The 23,349-nt window shown below is 43.7% G+C and overlaps 1 protein-coding gene across 1 annotated transcript in view; it reads left to right on the plus strand.

The window, feature by feature from the left end:
* The window catches only part of LOC126191595 (uncharacterized), a 248,516-nt gene that overhangs the window by 50,779 nt on the left and 174,388 nt on the right, over positions 1 to 23,349 (plus strand). The window contains exon 4 of the mRNA XM_049932541.1: positions 9,514 to 9,717. Coding sequence (XP_049788498.1) covers positions 9,514 to 9,717 — 204 coding nt within the window. The remainder of the gene's footprint in view (positions 1 to 9,513; positions 9,718 to 23,349) is intronic.

Consider the following 23,349-nt stretch of genomic DNA (forward strand, 5'->3'; position numbering starts at 1 on the left):
AGACATTGTCCATTCCGTTCAACTGCCCTTCAAAGTCCTTTCACGTCTCTGGCAGAATTACAATGTCATCGGCAAACCTCTACACTCATGCTCATAAATTAAGGATAATGCTGATACATGGTGAAACAACGCTCTGGTGGGCGGTTTGTGGGTTTAAATAAAGTTAATAAAAAGTCATAGAGACACGCAGTTTAAGCATATGATACACAGTTCTATAGATCTTGACGTCAGCTAGAGAATGGCCATATTTCTATTATTGTTTAACAAGTACACGAAGACGTATGAATTGTTTATGGAATAATAGTATAAGGATGCCAAACAAAGATTTCTCCACACGTTCACAAAAGATTATCGTCAGCATGCGAGGGATGTTCTATTATCCTATCAATCCACATGTTTATTCAGTGAGATTTTGGTAACTTTATGTAAGATTGTCATTTTAGTAACATAAGACCTCAGTGCCAAAGTGAATAAGGTTGTCAAGCTGAATAGGTTTTCTGTAGTTCTGTTTGTGTTGTATAAATCTGAATTAAGCCAATTACTTTGCTATTTACATGTTACATATATTTAAAATGAGTACGTGGTATAACATGCATAATGTTATGGAGGAATGATGCTACACCAATGACTGCTACATCTCTTCAACAAATGTTGGAAGAAGAAGAGCATTCCCAAAGACTGGAAAACAGTTAGAGTGATATCAATTTTTTTTAAAAAGAAGATGAAAGCCTATCCAGTAATTACAGAGTAATAAGTTTACTGTACTCAGTATACAAGGCGTAAGCTAAGATTTTAAATACAAGACTTAAAAACATAGAAGAAGCAGTGCTGCATGACGAACAAATGGGTTTTAGGAAAGGACGCTCCACAGTAGATGCAGTTTTTATTCTACAGCAAATAATAAAAAAAACGGAGTGTAATAAACAAACACACGTTGCTTTTTTTGACTTTAGAAAAGCTTTTACAATGTCAATAGACGGAATCTTTGGGAAATAATGTCAAATCATTGATATCCACAACATCTAGTAAATGCGGTAAGAAGCTTATATGAAGATACAAATATCACTCTAGATCTCAATGGTAAAACAACTAATGAGATACCAACTAACAAAGGGGTACGACAAGGTTGCTGCATCTCTCCAACTTTGTTCGACATCTACGTTAATGAAATAATACATATATGGAAATCAGAATTTGAGAAAGGCATCTACCTAGACAGGGACATTCTTTTAAATACTTTACTATATGCCAATGATGCATGATCCTAGCAGATAAGGAAGACGCCATTCAGAAAGAAATCTACTTGCTAAAACAAATAAGTACAAAATTTAACATGGAAATTTCAAAAGAAAAGACTAAGATAATGGTCTTCATGGGGAAAGAACCAATCAGAACCAAAATAGTGATAGATCAGAAGATTTTCGAGCAAGTAAATCATTTCAACCACCTCGGATGTGAAATGACATATTGCTACAGCAGAGATATTGAAATTAGGCTTAGTAAATTCAGCCGCGTATGTGTAACAATTAAAGGAAACCTAAAAAACAAAACCAGGAAAGACACTCAAATTAAATATCACGAAACTGTTACAGTTCCCACACTGCTCTATGGAAGTGAGACATGGGTGATTACCAAGAAGCAACAAAGCCGGATTCAGGCACAGGAAATGAAATTCCTTAGAGGTGTTAAAGGTTGCACAAGAGAAGACAGGCTAAGAAATCAAGATATTTGAGAAGAAATGGAAATCTTTAGCCTCTGTGATACAATTAGAGATTGCAGGAGAAGATGGAACGAACATCTACAAAGAATGGAGAGTGAGAGACTTCCCTTAAAGGCAAGAAATTATAAGTGCTTTGGGAGAAGAGACAGAGGAAGACCCCGACAGAGATGGGTGCTGTAACAGGCAATTTCTGCCTTACCTGAAGAGAATATGAAGATGATGTTATGAGTGTAGTCAAGTAAGTAGTTGTGCTGATGAAGGCAGCGGGTCACATTGTAAGGGGTCCGTAGGCCCTTACTATAAGTTTGCACTCGGCACAGGTCGATAGGGCAAACGATCGATAGTGTCGTGTTGCGAGAACGAGTGTAGAGTTGAAGACAGTGTTGTTCCGGGTGGCGGGCCGAGCCATGCGGAGGCCGGTTGCTGTGATACAAGGCTTACCGACAAAGGGAGTGGCCATCGCCGCGGTTTAACCCCTCTGTGTTAGAATAATACGGGAAAGTGAAGAAGTTTAATTACGAGAGTGTTCAGTGATATTTCTGTGCCGATATTTGTTGTTTCGCGTCTACCGCGCCGGCATCATTTGGATTGTAGTGTTGGATTGCAGTGATTGAATTTGCGTGTGACAATAATGAATAACGAAGAGGCCTGTGCTGAGATTAGCCGTTATTAAATATGTATGACGAAGGCAGTGGCTGTCTCCTTTTCTTGTGTTTTTGAGACGAATATAGGTTCTTGATTAATGAAGCTGTGTTGGCGTTCTTCTTGTCACCAGACATTTCATTATTACAGCATTTGAGAAGGACAAAATGGAATGTAATAACTCCGTAGCAGTCAAATCCGATTGCCGGCCCCATTAGGTACACGGTCACATTAATTAATTATTATTTGGGCTGCTATCAGATCCCGATCGAGCGGGACACATAAAATACGGAGTGTTACAACATGACGAAGTTTTCGAAAGAGTTGACAGCTTAGAGCACTGCGTCTTGGTTTTCGTATCTTGGTCAGTGACACTGGCGTTGGTATGCTATATGCGACGAGAGAGCCGCTTAAGCTTAAGAGTTATTCAGGATTAGAAATGTTTCGATGCCACCAGTTCGAACCTTAGAAATATTTTCGTGTGTACCAGTTTGGGAATTACAGTAGCTTGAAGCTCTGAGTGCAAGTGGACATTAACTCATAATCGGGCTAACAGTGAATGAATATATCAGCCCCGGTGAAACTGTTACTATGTAAACGATTGTACACAATCTCTGAACTTTAACATTTCATTACATTTTAAGCGATTTGATGCGGGGCTCCATGCTTCTACTTAATATCCGATACCGCCTACTAACGCTCCGCTTGCTGTTGAAAATGAATCATTTTCGTTTCTTGCACACAGAGTTTTCTCGGTAACAACCTGTCTGAGGGTCCTATTCGGAATAAATTTGTGTTTGATTTGAATAAACAAATAATTGAACAGAAGCTTTGGTTGCAGTGCACATCATCATGCTTCAGTGCTACATTAATTACGGCTTTTTCCTTTCAATAATCCCAGTCTATTTATTGATTTATTTATTTGCTTCAGTGTTATGTCATTGCTAGATTAAGGTTTCTAATAAACGATCTCTGCTTTTGTAATATCTTAATGCAACAGTGCAAGACCGAACACATTTTGGTCAGATGAACCATATAGAAATTTAATTGTAAAATCGTGAATTCGCTCTCTGGTGACTAGGTAGCAAAGTATTGATGCTGACTGGCGATTAAGTTCTCATTATTGTTGTCAAGGCCGAGTTATGTTGCAAAGACTTTGCACGAGCTCGATATAAGGGGCGATCATAAAGGGCGTACAGTCCAGGAACGGTATGCCAATCAGGCAAAATCGCCTTGAATATCGAAGCAGTCATCTCACCGACCCCACCAGGTTGAACATACCCTTGTAGTAAAATATCATGTCTTGCTGCGTGAAGAAGTTCGTAACTGCCCGCCGCACATTCTCGTCCGACAGGAATTGTCGACCCATCAAGGCCTGTTTTAACGGACCGGAGGTGTGATAATCCCATGGGGGAGAATACTATAGGCTGCATGATCGAGTGTGTCCCACTTAAGTTGGCGTAAATTTTGCGTTTGACGTATCCGACATGGCGATGTGCGTTATCAGGTTGGCTCTAAGCACTATGGGACTTAACGTCTGAGGTCATCAGTCCCCTAGACTTAGAACTACTTAAACCTAACTAACCTAAGGACATCACACACATCCATGCCCAAGGCAGTATTTGAACCTGCGACCGTAGCACCTGCGCGGTTCCGGACTGAAGCGCCTAGAACCGCTCGGCCACAGTGGCCGGCGCGTTATCAGGAAACAACAGCACTCCATCACGACGCTGATTCTGGACAGACCTGCTGCCTCTTACGTCCATAACCATTCTTTATTCTGCTATTGATATCTACCGGCGTTAATCCTTAGGTAGCCAGAAAAATAATAGCAGCACGTTGACCCTGTTTGAACACATTAGGTAATAACATCGCCATAGTTCACTTTTCTGCATTTGCTACAGGCACTTCCGAAAGACATGAATCCCTCAATTAACCCTTTCCTAGATGTCGGTGCTTATATACCCTCTTCGGAGCAGCCCTACTTTACATATATGCTGCTGCAAGCTTACATACGGAGACTTTTCGATCACCCCTTATATTTCGTCAACTTCTGATTGGACTTTGTATCATTTTCATTACATAGCATTTGGTCGTAAACAAACACCCTAATTTCAAAATGTATGAAGTTGGAATTAAAATTATCCTATAAGACACTGACATATGATAAGATAAATAAGAGTCGCATTACACTTTCCTAGCGTCACAGAATTTGTGGTTGTGAATCAGCTGTAATGTGCTTCGTTACTGCAGGTGAGAAATTTATGGCATCTTAAAACCAAACTTGTGTTAAAATCGTTGTCTGTATCAGGGAAATTGGGCAGGCGTATTCCGGACTTCTTCGCCTACACTGCCGCATCCTGTTATCCGGCGACCGCTCTTCAGTTAGTGTAATTTCCGGACGGACTGTGACTCGGCTACTTAGCCCCTACCAGCTCCCCCCCCTCCCGCCCCCACCTCACCCCCACCCTGACTCGTCACACCTGGCAGGGACGTAAAGTAATTTGGTGCCGCACCGACGCTCCACGCCGCGCTGTAATGGAAATCCTTTAAATATCGGCAGCCGCCACCGTCACTGCTGCATATTAGACTCGAGCCGGCTGCGTGACATAAATACCAATTTTATCTTACAACGTCTGCGAAATTCAGAGCCTCCAAATTTCGTCTCCACTCACTTACTCCACCCACTACGTCCCGATGGTACTCGTTAACCCAAAGCGGTGTATGTACGTTCACAAGAAAGAACGATATGGTGCCTCAGACATGCTTGCTTTGCAGTGTAGTTCACGTAGACGGACATTTTACCACACGCTTGGATGACAGTATTAATATTATGTAGTATTAATGCACGACTCAGCAGTCAGTTTCTAAAGGAAGTCATAGGGGAAGTAGCCACAGAAATGATGCACTAAGCTTATGCATATTTTCAAAAGCTTTACGACAGAATGACACACGCACCTCCTAAAATCTTTGAATACCTATAACTCATTATCTGACATTTAATGTCGTTAGAATAACATTTTGGAGGTATACTCAATGTACTAGTGTTCTGAAAACTTTAGTTATAGGATACAGGCTGTAATGTGTTATAATATGAAACACACCAAATAAGTGCTTCATGAAATTCAATACGCCGGCCGTTGTGGCCGAGCGGTTTTAGGCCCTTCAGCCTGGAACCGCGCGACCGCTACGGTCGCAGGTTCGAATCCTGCCTCGGGCACGGCTGTGAGTGATGTCCTTAGGTTAGTTATGTTTAAGTAGTTCTAAGTTCCAGGGGACTGATGACCTCAGATGTTAAGTCATATAGCGCTCAGAGCCATTTGAAATTCAATACGGCCTACCCGAGGAGCGTAGCCAAAGTGTATCTTTAAAAGGAGAGTAGCCACAGTACCTGTCACAACATATATGTATATAATTGCACATGTCCTTGGGCAACTGTACTCCTAAGTAGACAATGTTTTTTTCGATTTTTATATTTATTTTTGTTGAGAAATATAAGTTTAGCCTAAACGTCTTGCGTAACGAACATTAATTATGAAATTCATTTTTCATTTTTATAACTGACTGGGAAACCTTCTCGAAATAGTGCATTTAGGATCCCCTATGTCTTGAACAGATCTATACAGTGAGTTTGGTTATTATTATCATGGCTCTTTTCTGCAATCTGAAAGTTGTAGTCATATTTCGTACATTTGTACTGCGGAAAAGAATTCGATAACTAAGAATGAGTGTCCATACGTAACTAAATGTGAGCTGATGTGCACTGATGATATTCTGTGTGAAATTTATTTGTGTGCCCAAACCATTTGTATTCCTTATGTAGTCTGTAGAGATACCAACATCATCAGTTTTCAGAATGAAATTTTCACTCCGCAGCGGACTGTACGCTGGCGTGAAACATCCTGGCAGATTACAACTGTGTGCGGCAAAGTTTTAGAGAGAGGTAAAGGCCCCGAGTCAGAGAGTAGGTGTGGCACACAGTTTCAATCTGCCAAGAAGCTTCATCATCTGCCGTCTGCTGTGTTAACATGTCCCTTGCGTCTAAGTTTGCGGCGGCCCTTCGCTTCCTTCATGATGCTGTATGTACTACGATCCAGCAGTCTTCCAGAATCTAAAATCTTTTCCTCCACCGTTTGGTCTTCTTTTCCAAAAATCCTTATCAGACTCTTGTAACGAGTATCTTTTCATTTAGGTTTACAATGTTCTTTCGTCAAAAAAATATGGGAGATAAGTTAACAGTTTACTTTTCTTCTTTGTGTTAGCTTAGTATGTTATTGTCTCTGCTATTCCACGCTTCCGGGGACGTCCTCATTTTCGTCCATATCCATGCATCCTTATTCTCTCCATCTTCCTCCACATTTACATCTTTAAAGGACGCATCCATGCTCTGTCTTTCTTTTGAGTTTTTCATGTTTCGCTCCCCTACAACAGGATACTCCATACAGTGCGATTTATCAGTAAAAATTTTGTTTCTTTGTGGGTTTACAGCTTAAATATTCTACAAATGAAAATATAATCGGTTTTAGGCTGCACCTTAATGTCCTTCATTACGAATTAAATAAGGAATGTTAGTATACACCTTAGATTAGGTCATGTCCTGAATTTATTAGTCTTTTCTTCACATGCAGTTTGAACATTAATAAAACCGAAAGCGTGCAGGGACAGATTCCTGACTGCAAATGGAGGAAGGAAGTCCTACGAACATGTGTCACTGAGCGAGGTAGTGAAGCAGTGGTTAGCAAACTGGACTCGCATTTGGGAGGACGAGGCTTCAAAACCGCGTCTGGCCGTCCTGACTCAGATTTTCCGTGATTTCCCTAAATCGTTTCAGGCAAATGCCGCGATGGTTCCTTTGAAAGGGCACTGACGACTTCCTTCCCCAAACTTCTCTAATCCAATGAGACCGATGAAATCGCTGTTAGGTCCTCTCCTCCAAATCAACCAGCCAACCAACCAATATCTGTCCGAAAATCCATCATTTCCACGGTAGATGTCACTGACGAATGAAAGTTCCTCTGACAACGTGCGTGTGTTCGTTATGTGTTTTAGGTTGTGCCATTGATGCAGCGTAACGTAAGCAGCAGAAATAACCCTGTATTCACGTCGGGAACAAGCCGAGAGAATGTTTGTGTACGGCCAAGGAGATGGAAACGGTCAAGAGGCAGCACGGCTTTACCAAAGCAAGTACCTCAGAGACACCAACCACATCACACAACATTTCGAGTCCTTTTTGGGCGTTTGTGTGATCACGGTACTTTCATACAGACGAACGTGCAGGGAAGTGTAATGTGCTGCGAATACATAGAAAGATCCTTTATCATTTAGCTACAATATAGCAGGTCAGCAACTGGAAGCAGTTAATTCCATAAATTATCTGGAATTAGGCATTAGGAGTGATTTAAAATGGTGTGATCATATAAAGCTGATCGTCGGTAAAGCAGATGCCAGACTGAGATTCATTGGAAGAATCCTAAGGAAATGCAATCCGAAAACAAAGGAAGTAGGTCACAGTACAGTAGTTCGCGCACTGCTTGAGTATTGCTCACCAGTGTGGGATCCGTACCAGATAGGGTTGATAGAAGAGATAGAGAAAATCCAAAGGAGAGCAGCGCGCTTCGTTACAGTATCATTTACTAATCGCGAAAGCGTTACGGAGATGATAGATAAACTCCAGTGGAAGACTCTGCAAAGAGAAACGCTCAGTGTCTCGGTATGGGCTTTTGTTGAAGTTTCGAGAACATACGTTCACCGAGGAGTCAAGCAGTATATTGCTCCCTCCTACGTATATCTCGCAAAGGGACCATTAGGATAAAATCAGAGACATTAGAGCCCACACAGAGGCATACCGACAATCTTTCTTTCCACGAACAATACGAGACTGGAATAGAAGGGAGAACCGATAGAGGTACTCAAAGCACCCTCCGCCACACACCGTCATGTCGCTTGCGGAGTATGGATGTAGATGTATGTGTAGAAGCAGCGGACTGTGCATACACCAGATTTGGAGGACCTGGTTTTGCCTCTCGATCATTTCCATTTGCTTGGCCGTACACGAACACCGTCTCGGTTTGTGTCGACGTAAATACTGGACCACTCTGCTGCTGACAGTTCGCTGCGTAAATCACACGACCTGCAGCACACAAGGACCACAAGGCAAGTGGCCACAGAAACTTTAATTCGTCAGTGCTATCTACCGTGGTGACGATGCATTTCAGGACATATGTTCATAGAACAATTTTCCTTCCATTTCCGCTCATGGATCTGTCCCTGCAGTTTGTCGGTGTTATTAATGTTCCCCATGTATTTGTCCATATCGCTGCAGTAAAGTATCTTCAACTTAGAAAATACTACTTTCACCATCCTTGTTTTATTTTTTGTGATGCATTCCGGCACGTGAGATACCATCTACCCATCTACTTTAATTTAACAATGTGATAATCCCTTTTCAAACTAAAGTTCACCGCATTTTTTTTTCTTTTTTTTTCCCCGACCGTAACTGCGTTTGCATACTGATCGATTGCGAACTTAAGTCACGGTTTCATTTACTTCCCGACGTTTCCTCAGGAGCTAAAATATTTCTGTCATCCTTTCGACTCCGGATCGGTCAGGAATGGTTCAAATGGCTCTGAGCACTATGGGACTCAACTGCTGAGGTCATTAGTCCCCTAGAACTTAGAACTAGTTAAACCTAACTAACCTAAGGACATCACAAACATCCATGCCCGAGGCAGGATTCGAACCTGCGACCGTAGCGGTCTTGCGGTTCCAGACTGCAGCGCCTTTAACCGCACGGCCACTTCGGCCGGCTATCGGTCAGGACATCCACATTACTGTGCGCCTGGTCCCGGCGGAGGTTCGTGTCCTCCCTATGGCATGGGTGTGTGTGTTTGTCCTTAGGATAATTTAGGTTAAGTAGCGTGTAAGCTTAGGGAATTATGACCTTAGGAGTTAAGTAAGTCCCATAAGATTTCACACACATTTGAACATTTTTGAACATCCGCTTCGTCACAGCAATCCTTGCGACATTATTCGGGCTAGATGAATGTAAGCAGGAGATACTGTTGCACTTGGTCTTCTGTGAGGTGAGACGGCCATATGACACTTTGTACTTGTCGAGCAGACTGTGAGCCAGCCGTGCGTTGTGGTGGCAGGGAAGCCGGAGCCGTCGGTGCGCTGGCTACTGGACGGCGAGGTGGTGGACGCCGACTGCGAGCGGCGCGTCGCGGGCGTCGTGGAGAACCGGCTGGCGTTCCGCGGCGTGGCGCGCCGACACCTGGGCGCCGTCTTCTCCTGCCAGGCGCGCAACACGCCGCTCGTCGAGCCGCGCCGCGTCGCCCTCACGCTCGACCTGCACCGTGAGTGAAGGGCAGCGCCTGCACTAGCGATGGCACGAAATGCTAACTGCCGACAACACCTTACAGCGTTCCAGCTCCAAACAAGTGTAGTCCCCCCCCCCCCCCCCCCCGAGCACGCAGAAGTGTTGCAACTTGACGTGGCATGGACTCGACTGATGCCTGAAGTAGTGCTGGAGGGAACTGACATCATGAATCCTGCAGGTCTGTTCATAAATCCGTAAAACCCGTGGAGATCTCTCCTGAACAGCACGTTGCAGATATGCTCAATAGTGTTCATGTCTGGCGAGTTTGGTGGCCAGAAGAGTGTTCCTGGAGCCACTCTGTAGCAGTTCTGGGCGTGTGGGGTGTCGCATGGTCCTGCCGGAATTGCCCAAGTCCGTCGGAACGCGCAATGGTCATGAATGGATGCAGGTGATAAGACAGGATTCTTATGTACGTGTCACCTGTCAGAGTCATATCTACACGTATAAGGGGTCCCATTTCACTCCAACTTGTAAGGTGCCTCTTACGTGAGGAAGACATTTTTACCAGTTTTAATTAATTATTGTCACTCATTGATGTATTCACGATAGTTAGCAAGTGCTGTAGTCCGTAGCCGGCCATGAATCGGAGAGCATTTCCCACGCTGGCTGGCTAGGTGACGAAGCGACCATATGTCGCGCGTAGTGGGGTGGGACTCGGCGCTGGACCGTAGCAACAAGCGTTAGCCTGGGAAATATACATGACGGGAAGTACCGCCAGCTTGGTGCCAAAGTCACCGATTTTGTTTATTTATATTTAATAATTAAAGTGATTTATGACAACATGAATATTAGGAGGAGCCTCTGGATGTTTAAAGCTCTTTATCATAATTTTGCCTCGTTAAAATTCACACCCGTTCATTAAAAAATGCATAACTTAGTAATTACGAACTTGATCGGAAATCCACGAACTGTGACGAAACTAGTAAGAGATACGGACTGCGCACCAAATTCGGCAGTCGGCGTTAAGAGATCTTCCTGTCTTGTTCGATGGTAGCCATGCTCTCGGTTACGAGTAGTTTGTGACATGAGTGTTTTATTATTGATCTAATAGGAATAAAAGTGATATTACGGCATTCTGAATGTTAATTTCGAGTAAATAGATACCCCAAAGTTGATCGACAGCAATTTCAGATAATTAGCTTCCACCGACAGAGACATCCAATGCGCCAATGAAGAATCTGCACGGGACGACATTTGCCAGAGCTGCACCGCGCACAGATAGGAGGAAATCCTACGACACAACCCACCAAAGCCGATCAAGGAAGATCCGACTCACACTCGCAAATTACGGGTGGAAATGTTGACCAGTCATACTGTACGTCACGTATACGACTCTCTACGGACTCGCGGCTAAGCTGAGTAATAACGGTATCAGTTTAGAAGCGAGGGGACCTTGCAAACTCCACACGTCCCACACTACTACAGAGTCCCCGCCAGCTTGAACAGTCCCCTGCTGACATGCAGAGTCTATGGATTCATGAGGTTGTCTCCACATCCGTGCACGTCCATCCGCTCGATTCAATCTGAAACGAGACAGTTCCAACCACGCAGAATGTTTCCAGCCATCAACAGTCCAAAGTCGGTGTCGATGGGTCCAGGCGAGGCGTAAAGCAGTGTGTGGGACAGTCATCAATGGTACACGAGTGGGTCTTCGGATCCGAAAGCCCATATCGATGATGTTTCGTTGAATGGTTCGCACGCTGATACTTTTTGATGGTTCAGCATTGAAATCTACTGCAATTTGCTGAAGGGTTGCCTTCTATCACATTGAACGATTCTTTTGAGTCGTCGTTGGTCCCGTTCTTGGAGGATATTTTTCCGACCGCAGCGATGTCGGAGATTTGATGTTTTACATCATTCCTGATACGCACGGTACACCCGTGAAAGGATCGTACGGGAAAATCCCCACTTCATCGCTACCTCGGAGATGCCGTGTCCCATCGCTCGTGTCCCGACTATAACATCAGGTTCAAACTCACTGATCTTGATCATCTGCCATTGTAGCAGCAGTAACCGATCTAACAACTGCGCCACACACTTGTTGTCTTATATAGACGTTATGACCGTAGCGCCGTACTTTGCCTGTTCACATCTCTCTGTATTTCAATAAGTATGCTTGTACCAGTTTCTTTCGCGCTTCAGAGTAGCTTGCAGAAAATGACTTGCAGTACATTAAAGCAACCACAATTGCTCGCATCACTGTAGCACTTTTTCTGTGAACTGATAAACTTCTGCTTGCCTCCGTTGCAGGTATTTTGTCAGGTTACTCACACTAGTACATCAGCATTATATATGACTACAAATATTGCAATATTCAATTTTGGTACTTTCGCCTCTTACAGAATAATATCCTTATGAATCAGTACATCTCTGTCTTACAGTCACTACTGACAATATGCACAACAACACACGCAGTGGAATGCAAAGTTTCTATTATTCATTTTTCTACCATATGTCACATAACCCGTGGCAAAAGCCCGTCGCTGTAGTCAACCGAAATAAAAGTTTTTCGGCAAGTTGGTAAAGAGAGGGCGAGAGAGGGAAATATATACCAGAGTATGATAAACCCCTCCCCTCAAAAATTTCGCTCCTTCATACCACCTCTGTGTTACTACAAATGACGTGTCACTGATCTCAGTTGTACTAAGATTACAATACATGCGAGGTGCCTATTTGCTTCCACCCCCCTGAGTGGAATGCCTAAGTTCTAATTACTGTTCACCAACCTACAGTCCTCTATAGTAGTTGCCCTCTGTGCATAAAACAGCACGTCGTGAGTCCCTTACCTTGACGGTGTAATAAACTCTTAGCGAGGAATTGATATTGTATCAATAATTATATCTTCAATTGGTTTGTTTATACGTGATACCACTCGTATTTTTACTAGCATGAGAAACTGCACAATTATAATCCACTTTACGTATCACAAATAATCTCCATACTTCACACTTTCGTAGACAATTAAAAAATTTATGAACAGTGTATTTGCGTAGCTTGTGTAGCTACTATCAGATTGTTCTCAGCTGCATGTCCACATAAGCAGAGATTGCTAATTGTTCATAACAGATAGGACCAAGACAGACAACTTGTCTATCTTCCGAGACTGTCGCACCAATTCTGATCTTACATCAAACCACTTCGCTCGCCATCTAATTTAGGCGCGATCCGAATATCTCCGAAGTGCTTCGCCTGCCTTTTCCCTTAGCAATTGTTTATTAATCTGCTAGTAATTAAGAGTTTTGAAATAATGGAATGATAGCCTGCTATCGAGAGATGCTTATACATGAAATGCTTGTAAATCCACTGCTTAGTTTCTCTAATATCAATAACAGAGGTTTATCATTTTGGAGCTCAATTCCCGAAAGCAGCAGCTAATCATGGAGAAGGACCAAAATGTTGGCGGTCTTTCTCGTGATACCAGTACCGAGCAGACCATCTGTCACAGGTACCTCACACTACATTTCGTCATCTTTCCACTGCTACCTTCTCAACTCCTCTAAGAAGAGTTTCTACTAGGCGAATATGATGGCTCCAAAGCCGGAAGTATTACTATTTCTCAGTTTACCCTGCAATTCCGAACAAAGTAGTGTGCGTGATGTGCAGTAAGAATGGTCATACCTTACCACTTCTTACTTCAAATAAATAAAGGAATACCATTACGAAGCGTTTATTAACAAACACCGTAAAAAATAACAATTTAGTAGTCTGAAAAAGATTCATCTCAAAAAGCTAACAAATTTTGACAGCATGGAAAAGCCGACTATTATATTAGCACAAGCTCCGAGTACATCTTATTGCTAACTGGCGCGTTTGGCGCAAGTCCGGAATGTCTTGCTCACATCGTAAAACTTCGTAGCTCTTCGTACAGCTTAGGAAACTAACAATATTCTTTTGTTTACTTAATTAACTGGACCAAAGCAACGGTTCATCAAGATGAACGGAAGAAGCGAGGAACGAATTCTAAGGAACGGTCTTTCATACTTCACTTCGGTCATGGCTTTTTACTTATGGTTCCCGGGAACGGGAAACGGTCGGTCTCGTTCCCGCAACGGCTCGTCTGCCGGTCTCGTTCCAGCCTCGGTCCCGTTCCCGTCTCTGTCTCTGTCTCGGTCTTCCTCGGCCGGACTCGTCATTCTTCTCGTGGCCACTCGTCACAGTTCCACTGCCGACTGCTCCTAATTAGTTCGGTATCGAGTTGTTGTTCGTTTCGTTCGCTGCGCACGCCCGTTCTAGATATGTTTCAAACCTTTTTTGAACTCTGGATTTCTGGTTATTTTCGTATTCTATTCCTCGTCCATGACCGGTAGTTAAAATGAATTTTATAATTATGTAAATTACATAAAAAGTACGGTGTACGTAATACATACATTTTTTCACGTAACTATAGGGCATATCAGCTTACTTCACTATTTCAATAAACAGCAGAAGACACAAAAAGGCAATTTTTTTTGTTATGATACATGCAAAGAAAGTTGACAGGGCACACACGAGTGGCCGTTTTCTGCCTTTTTTTTTTAATCCAAGGTAAAACAACATGTTCATTGTTATGGAAGGCAGTACGACTTACAAGGGAAAGAAGCCCGCGCTCCATCATCAACTGTCTGGTGTCACATTTTGTAAAGAGAATATGATAACTTCTACAATATTATTTCAGTGGTACAGGGTGGCACAAGAAAAATCAGTCCCGAGTACTAGACTGCTCATTGTCGCCCACCAATCGTCATTTGATGTTTCGAAGTTGTTGTTTTCATTAGCTTATTTGTTATTTCTTTAGTGTCTATTCTGCTCATAGCGGTCAACAAATCGTGTGTAATTGGTGAGCAGTCTGTACTCGGGGCCAGTTTTTAGTGCGGCACCTTATATTATTCGTATTTCACTGCGATTAGCCACATCACGCTACAGTTGGTTAAACTGTCTGGCACTAACCATTAGTGATAAGTAGCTGTATAGCAGAAAAGGAAACTCTCTGTAGTAGATCTGACGACAGAGCGCAGTGCTGGTGCTGGCACAAGTGTTTCACAGCACACCATTCAGCATTAATTGATGAATATTGTCGTCCGCAGCAGACGACCCCTATATGTTCCTGTCTTGATCCAACGATAATCAGTTGCGACTGCAGAGGGAACTTGATCGTCGAGTTTGGACCGTGAATCAGTGGAAACGTACCATCTGGTCGAACGAATCACATTTCTTGTTACACCAAGTCAAGGTCGCGTCAGAATCCGCTCTCAGTCAGGCGAACGTCTGCTCGAAACATGTACCACGCCATGGACACAGGCCTATGCGTAGTGTTATGATATGGGGAACATTCAACTTGCTTCCATGAGACCTGTGGCTGTAATGAGGGTACCAAGACTGCTGTGAGCTAAGTAAACGTTGTTGGCGACCACCTCTTCTTGCTTGATGAGATCCTCGACGGCGATAACACCTTCCAGCATGTTAACTGTTCATATCACAGTCCATAATCGTGTTATAAGAGTTTGTAGAAGATGACAGTGAACTCTATTTGATGTCTTGGTCAGTAAATTCACCTGATCTGAAGCCATTGGAACATGTCTCTGACTGTCGTGCGCCTGAAATTTGCCTACGAACGACCAAACCGTAATGTGCAATCACGTCATACCGTGGCACTAAATCTGTTTCACTGAGTGCACTGTGCTACTTTGTTCGTTATTACTGGTGCATATATTGAAGCAGCGTGCTCTGCCTCTCAGCTGCCAGTTTTACCCATTTGTCAAGCCTGATTTACGGCAGTGCACAGCAAGAACAGATGTCTTATGGTCCAAAAGCAACAAGCAACAAGCATGGAACATTTACAGCACTGACAATTAACATGTAATTTTATCTTCGGCATTAGGTCTTCGGGATGTCTAGGCGTCAGATAGGCGCTCAAACAGTTTTCGTTTGCGGGAGTTTCTGTATTTTATTTTTTTGTTATTACTTACATGTTGTAATTTCATGTACTGACACGTTCCATGATCTCGGAGATTTGCAGACCAACCTACAATACTCCAACCAAATCAGAATACCATACTGTTGACCCAGATACTTTTTTCGCTTCAATCAAGGACAACAAAAGATTGATGTTTTTCGTCTTTCAAAATTTTAGGAATCTGTAGCAGTCCAGGCAGCTGCAAGACAATGTCGACTTGCCTTGGTCTTACATTAGTTAGCGCCTTCTGTTTTCCCTATCGAAAACATCTTTCTGGTCTTACCGAAGAAGTACGCTTCTCCATCGTCATCACGTGCCACATCTTCATCAGTTTCAGTTTGTTTCTCCGAATTAGTATCGTGATCAATAAACACACGAAATCAGGTTCAGTATCACTATCATAAAATTCTTCATCTCAGAATTCACTGAAGCGTTCTAGAACACCCGTATCTGTCTCGCGTAGAAAACATTACATAGATGGTCTAGCTTTCCTCGCCTCGGAGAAACGGTAACGTTCAACAAAAACACGACACGCAAACACTATGGTATGTCGGTGAAACCTCCCAAGGGCCAAGAATAATAAACAAACTGTAACAGCAATGCCAGATTCCTGGCACGTGTAGCCTGTCATCCAATAGGAAGGTACACGACGAGTCCACTTCTCCTCACGGGGTTGTGTGAAATATCACAAGACAAAAAAACTTTAGCGGTCTGAGAGACCATCCATAGTACTTAAGAGTTAAGCGTCGAAACAAAGCCAGACAACAGCTCGAATTGTGATACTCATCCCGTCCTTCAACTACCGGGATCCACTGCTTATTGATTTCAAGAGCCTGGTGTCTCCGTCTGCGGTACTGCGCATTGTCGGAGAAATTACGGTGACGAGGGTTGCTGCTGCTTCTTTGTAACGCTTATCCGGATATCGCTAATGTCATGAAGCAGAATTTATGCCGACTTAAGTGGGAGATACTTGAGTACGCTCCCAATATTTCTGATCCCTCACGATCCGACAATCGGTCACATAAATAAGGTGTTAAAGAGTCGACTGCCGGCCACTGTGGCTGAGCGGTTCTAGGCGCTTCAGTCCGGAACCGCGCTGCTGCTACGGTCGCAGGTTCGAATCCTGCCTCGGTCATGGATGTGTGTGATGTCCTTAGGTTAGTTAGGTTTAAGTAGTTCTAAGTTCTAGGGGACTGATGACCTTAGATGTTAAGCCTCATAGTGCTCAGAGCCATTTGAACCATTTGAAAGAGTCAGCAACTTCTGCCTGACGAAATTTTTTCACGCAGTAGGACACGGCGTTTTACCAAACGGGTGTCTCCAACCTGGTGCGTTGGTGGTTCAAATGGCTCTGAGCACTATGGAACTTAACTTCTGAGGTCATCAGTCCCCTAGAACTTAGAAATACTTAAACGTAACTAACCTAAGGACATCACACACAGCCATGCCCGAGGCAGGATTCGAACCTGCGACCGTAGCGGTCGCGTAGTTCCAGACTGTAGCGCCTAGAACCGCTCGACCACCGCGTCCGGCGCGTTGGTGGTGTGATGGCCTCAATCCTCACAGAGATTTTGCCTCATTGGAGTACCGATTATGGACTGTACGACCTACGAATAGTAACTTTTCGATCGCCATTATAAGAACATTTTTTGGTGCCTACAATGAGCTTTTATTAATGAGAGAACTAGCTTTCCCCTTTGCTCTGTCGCTTTAGTTTCAGAGTACGATGGATTTTTATATTATCTGTGAATCAATATTCTCTCCTTCGTCGGATTCTTAGACACTTAGGTTTTGCAAAGCATAGGTTTCCTCAAAGAAAATCATGTTACAACTGTTAAATGTAATCAGTACTTCCCTTTCTTCAGTTATAATCATTTATACCGCACCCATTTTTGTTTTGTGTTTCTGTTTTTACTTTATCGTTAAAAAAAGCACTCCGACAGGTAATTAGTCACTTCTAGGAGACGCCACGCAATTACTGTGGAACACCGCTTCGTTTTTGGATAATGGTCTCAATTCAGCGCCCAAGAGAGTCCACATGTTTCTCCAGGTGTATCACAGCCTGATCCTCTCTCTCTCATGCTCTCTTTCTAGGCACACAAACAACAGGCGTCGGCAGTCTCAGAAATGTGGGGTTTATAATCTCCTAGTTCCTGCAGCAGAGGATGTAAAAACGTGTTTTTCCAATCCCTGGCATATAGGCTGCCTTTTGTGACAAGCATATTGTGTAGAAAGAACGTCAGCTGCCTGATCGATCTACTCTGGAGGGCAACCTACATGTCAGGGCCAAGACCTGGTTCTCCAACCCCAGGTACACTGGTTTCCCTGTAAAATAGGCTGTTGTATAGGGGTAGTATCAACTTGGATGGAGGTACAGACTGGCTGAGGGGGAAACAGGAGAGCATGGATAGGGAATAGGGGAAAGGAGATTAGGAACAGTGTTACGGGTGGAGGAAAAGGACAGCGTGTGTGGTAGGAGGGGAGAGACACTACCTGGGGGAAGATGAGGTAGACACCACAGAGTGGGCCAGAGGAGATGGACAGAGTGAAGGGTGAGGAGAGAAAGGACAGAGAAGGGGACAAGGTGGTCAGAGACAGGGGGAGGAGGAGATAAAGAGATTATTAGGTAAGTGTGGATTGAGAAACAGGGAGAAGGAGATATACAGATAGAAGATGAAGAGAACAATATTCAGATAGAGTCAGAGGAGCAGGTAGAGTGAGGGAGGAGGACAAGTTGAGGGGACAGAGAGAATGGCGAGGAGGTGACAGACAGAGGTGGACAAAATAACAGATGAAGAGGTGGAAAAATAGAGGCAGCAGGAAGTGGCAGCAATGTTGTGTCAAAGGAATATGTGGGTGAAGCTATGAGGAAAGGCTAGTACACAATAAAATGGAAAACTTGATCACGGGGAAGTCCAAACACTACAGCTTCCTCTCTGCCATTGTGTCATGTCTCCTCACTGATCTATTTTACAGCATTGAGTCTGTACAAGCCACTGGCATATACACAAAATGTCATAGTCATCAGTTGTTAATCATATTCAAGTTGCAGTTGTACCGCATCTACAATGGTCCAAAGCGACCAGTGTGCTTCCGTAAGGTAGTGGTATACATTGGTCCACAAAATTTAAGAATGGAAGTAACTTTAGCATAATGTGTCACTGCCAAGCAACATAGATCGGTGAAACGCACTGTATACAGAAGGAACTGCTACAGTAGAGACCAGAAGGTAATTGAAACAGATACACAGCGAAACAAACTGAAATAACGCGTTTATTCAGAGACAGCAAGACCAATGAAGTCACCGCGATTTACAATAGTCCATTGGACATTACAATTCCCAAGACGACAGTGCATGCTGTGCAACGTGTTCCCATGCTGGCCAAAAGGTTTGTAAGGTGTCCTTGTGGTAGGACGCCCCGTTTCCTCACCAACGCGGTTGACAACTGGTGGATGGTCATTTGTGCACGTGGAAGAGCTGAAGTATGTGTCCCCAACACATCTCAACGTGCTTGGGGAGATTTAAGTCTGGGGAACGCGCAAATCCTCTCTCCGAATATCCTCTCACTTCGAGAGCTATTCCATCCGCGGAATTCGAAGCGGTCCCGCGTTGCCATCCATAGAACTGTAGCCAGGACTGAATGGAAAATATGAACGAGTGGAAGGAGTACAGTGTCAGAATAACGTTGACTGGTGAGTTTACCGTGTTTGTTTCGGAGGTCAGTGCATCCATGCTGCATTATACCTTCACACACCACAACAACGACCATGTTTGGCAATACTGGACGTACCATCATACGGCAAGAGGAGGGAACACGTAATGTACCCTAGAACATTGTTGAACAGCATTCTTTTGGTCTTCCAGGTGTTATGGTGTGTGTGTAGGGGGGGGGGGGGGGGTTGTATAATGTTGGAAGGGCATACTGACCTCCAAATATTTCAACGTACTACACTCACCGGTCAAGACTATGGTTACACTGTACTTGAGCCGTGTAGCTCGATCAGCGATATTGCCGCCGCCGGTATGGCTCATCTTTCCGTTGGTGTGCGCAGAGCGCGCGGTGACGCTACCTAGCGGGCCGATCGGGGAGCGAGGGGTAAGCTCTAGCAAGTAGCGAGAATTTTGCTTTGGGACGCCTAGCAGTAACGTCGTTTGGGAAGTCTGGCGGACAGTACAGGCGCCGTGCGAGGCAGCAGGAAGAGCACATCTGAAAGGGGCTGTTTACCCGGGTGACGGCGCTCTAGCAGATATCACCGGCGTGGAAGCAGTCACGTTAGTGGGAAGCCGTTGGTGTATTTCGCTTCCTGCATGTCTCCTGGCACCGGGATGTGCGTCGACTGACTTCGTCGAACAAGCGAGCGGGTAAGGGCCTTGCTTGTGCTGTAAATTGTGGCCGGAATCGACTACTGGGTTCAATGCTGTTGACTTCATTTTCTTGGTCGACCGTTGCTACTCCTACTGTGTCTGTCCTCGAATGTGTTAATTTCCACTTTCTTAGTACGCAAGGTCCTAGTGAGAGCTGTATGTGATGTGATGATTACCATTTACTAGGGCCTGGAGTGCTGATACATGCTGGTTGTAGATTGCTACTGTCAGTGTTAACCGCCATTGAAAACAGTTTGGCTGGTCCTTGTCTAAGTGCCGCCTGGTTATTGTATTTATATCACACGACGGCGTTAAGCTGGCCAGTTGCTATGGATATACATGGACAAAATTTTCCCTGGATATATTTTGCTTCGAATTGCAATAACATTACAGTTACGTTTGTATCTGAAGTGATAGTGTGTCTGAGAACACATGTGTAATTCTAAATGAGAAGTTTCATAAATTCTTACAAGTTACTGAGAGGCCAGTTGTTATTGTGTGCTTAAATACTTTGAAACTGATTCTATTAATGAAAGTACAAGAATTCCTTCAATGACACTATGTGGATGTGGTAATTAATTCTGATTTAATCACAAGTTTAAGTGCGGCTGTAATTCGCCTTACCCACATAGGGTAATAGATTTGTAATGCGTAGCTGATGTTCAGTAATGAGTTGATTAATTCTACAGATGATGTGCTGTAATGAATTATTGTGTTTCTAGTTACTCAAGGCAGAAGTCAGTCTGTTGTAGCTGATTTCTCGTTGCCTGCACTATGAATTACTTTGGTAATACCAATCGCTGCAGTAACGAAAGGCTATATTTCCTCGTTAAATTTTAGTAAGTTGTTCTTCAGGTTGATCATAGTTTTTGGGTAAAAATTTTTTAGCTCATTTCACTAAATGTGTAATAGGGCATAAATGCAGTGGTTTATGAATGTTAAACCTCCACTTAGAAAATTTTTATATATGACATTGCTGGAAAACCTCAACGTTATTTGATTTTCAAACAGCTGAGCAAAACTGAACGTACTGAGACATTCACTAAACTGACACACAATAATTTACTCTTTCTGATGGACACACGTCCAGACCGTCCGCTCTCAAAATTCTGCCATCTCTCTCCCCACATCTACCACTGCTGGCGGCTCACCTCCAACTGCGCAACGCTACGCGCTTTTCACATCCAACTGCCCAACACTACAATAGCAAATATTCCAACAATGCAAACCAGCCACAGACTGCACACAGCACAGTCAGTGATTTTCATACAGAGCGCTAAGTGGCGTTACCAACATAAAAACCTGAACAGCCTACTTACAAATGTTTAAATTCTGAAGTAACTTGTTCTCACCTAAATGCTACTTTTAAAAATGTGTTGACGGTTTTATTTGTTATTTGTCTTATTTAAATGTGCCAAATAAATGTTTAGTGGTGATTGCCTGATGTGTCACTTGGTCCAGTCCTACCACTCCACAGCCTATATTGCTGTGCTTGTGGGGTTGCGTAAAAGTAATTCCATGCTGTGCTGACACATCAGTACTCCTTGCCTATGTTCGTCTTTTCAGGACTATGTTAGGCCCACACTTCATTTTTATGGATGACAATGCACGACTGCATTGAACTGCACAGGTGCGAGAGCTCTTCGAAGGAGAGGATACTCGTCGAATGAATTGGCCAACCCGTTTCCCCGACTTGAATTCCTCGAGCACTTAGCGCTGTGTTGGCGATAAGTACTACAGCACGTCGACATCCAGCAACAACGGTACAGTAGTTGTCAACAACTTTGATGAAGGACTGGAAAACCTGTCAAAAGAACTCACCAGCCTCGTGGCCAGCATGGGAACACACCGCTGAGCATGCAGTACCATGTACCGCTTTTTGTAATACCCTGCGTAACATGACAATTTGCGATGAATACAGTTTAAGTATAGACTGTATAAAGGAGTCATTGTTGTTCGCTTCATGGCGTATTTGTTTCAGTTACCTTCTGTAGTCGACTGTAGCAGTTCTTTCTGTTTATGGTCCAAGTTTCAACGAGCTACCTTACACTTGGCAGAGACACATAATGCGTCGTCGTTAAGTTTTGCACATCAGTGCATTTTGTTGGGTGACCTTACACTAATCCGCTTTCTGCACTAACACTCGAGCGAAAGTACCCTGTACGTATCGGATACCTCTGAAAACTGGATAATTCTTAATAAAGATTTCAGTCGGATCACTAGTGCATTGTGGAACTACGGCGCATACTTGTCACTGACACTGTTCAAAAGCATAACTTCTCAAATAAAAACGGGCCATTCATTCTCAGTTAGCAGAAAATTCGTGTACTCTGCGATTTGGGTAATTTCCAAAAATGATTGCCTATCGAAGTTGGAGCGCTCCAAACGATAGATATCGCAGTTGCGATAGTAAACCGATTATGGAAGGCTCGTGGCGCGTGTTAAGAGTATGTTTGAAGGTGCACTAGAGAATGACAGAAGAAAAGCGTTAGAGACGCTCTCGCAAATTGAATGGAGACGACTTACGTTAGTCGTCGTCAGTGTTATCGTCTTGTGGTAGTCCGCGTGATGTATAAGCTGCAGGGACAAGCCCTTTTTTCCCATACCCAGTGGAAACTCTACCAATATCCCGTAGGCAGAGTGTCGCGTGCGTCGACTTTCCCCTGCAAACGCAAGTTGTGAAAGTATAGGTACTGGAATAAATACAGTTCGTCCCTCTGTCCTGGACAACCTTCTCTTTTTATGGTTGGCTTGACAGGCTTCCACAGGCGTTCTATGTTCTGGGTATGGACACTGGCATCATCTGAAGAGACAAACTCGACAGACTGTGTAGCCTCCCCCTCACTTATCGACCTTAATGACAGTGAAAAATTAAACCGCGTGTACCTAATGGAAATTTGGGAACAGCAATCGTCACCGAAGTTAATCTGTCGGTATAGAGGGAGCTACTAAAGCTTTTCGCTACACATTTCGTAAACGTATGTAAAAAAAGTATGTAAAACCCCGGGCTATTGCATTGCAACGTTCTATCAAAGTTTCAGATCAGTCAGTCAAGATACGCCAACATACAATATCAGCAAAAATTCTGGATTGGAGAAACTATTGCAGTCATATCAGCTCATTATATAGGGCGAATATATAGTGGCCCACAGAAAATCATTAGAAGCTCTTCATTGTACGCTTAAGATTTAATAGGGAATAACCCCATGAACCATGGACCTTGCCGTTGGTGGGGAGGCTTGCGTGCCTCATCGATACAGATAGCCGTACCGTAGGTACAACCACAACGGAGGGGTATCTGTTGAGAGGCC

This window comes from Schistocerca nitens, chromosome 1 (genome assembly GCF_023898315.1).
Source record: "Schistocerca nitens isolate TAMUIC-IGC-003100 chromosome 1, iqSchNite1.1, whole genome shotgun sequence".
In the NCBI taxonomy this organism is placed as follows: Eukaryota; Metazoa; Arthropoda; class Insecta; order Orthoptera; family Acrididae; genus Schistocerca; species Schistocerca nitens.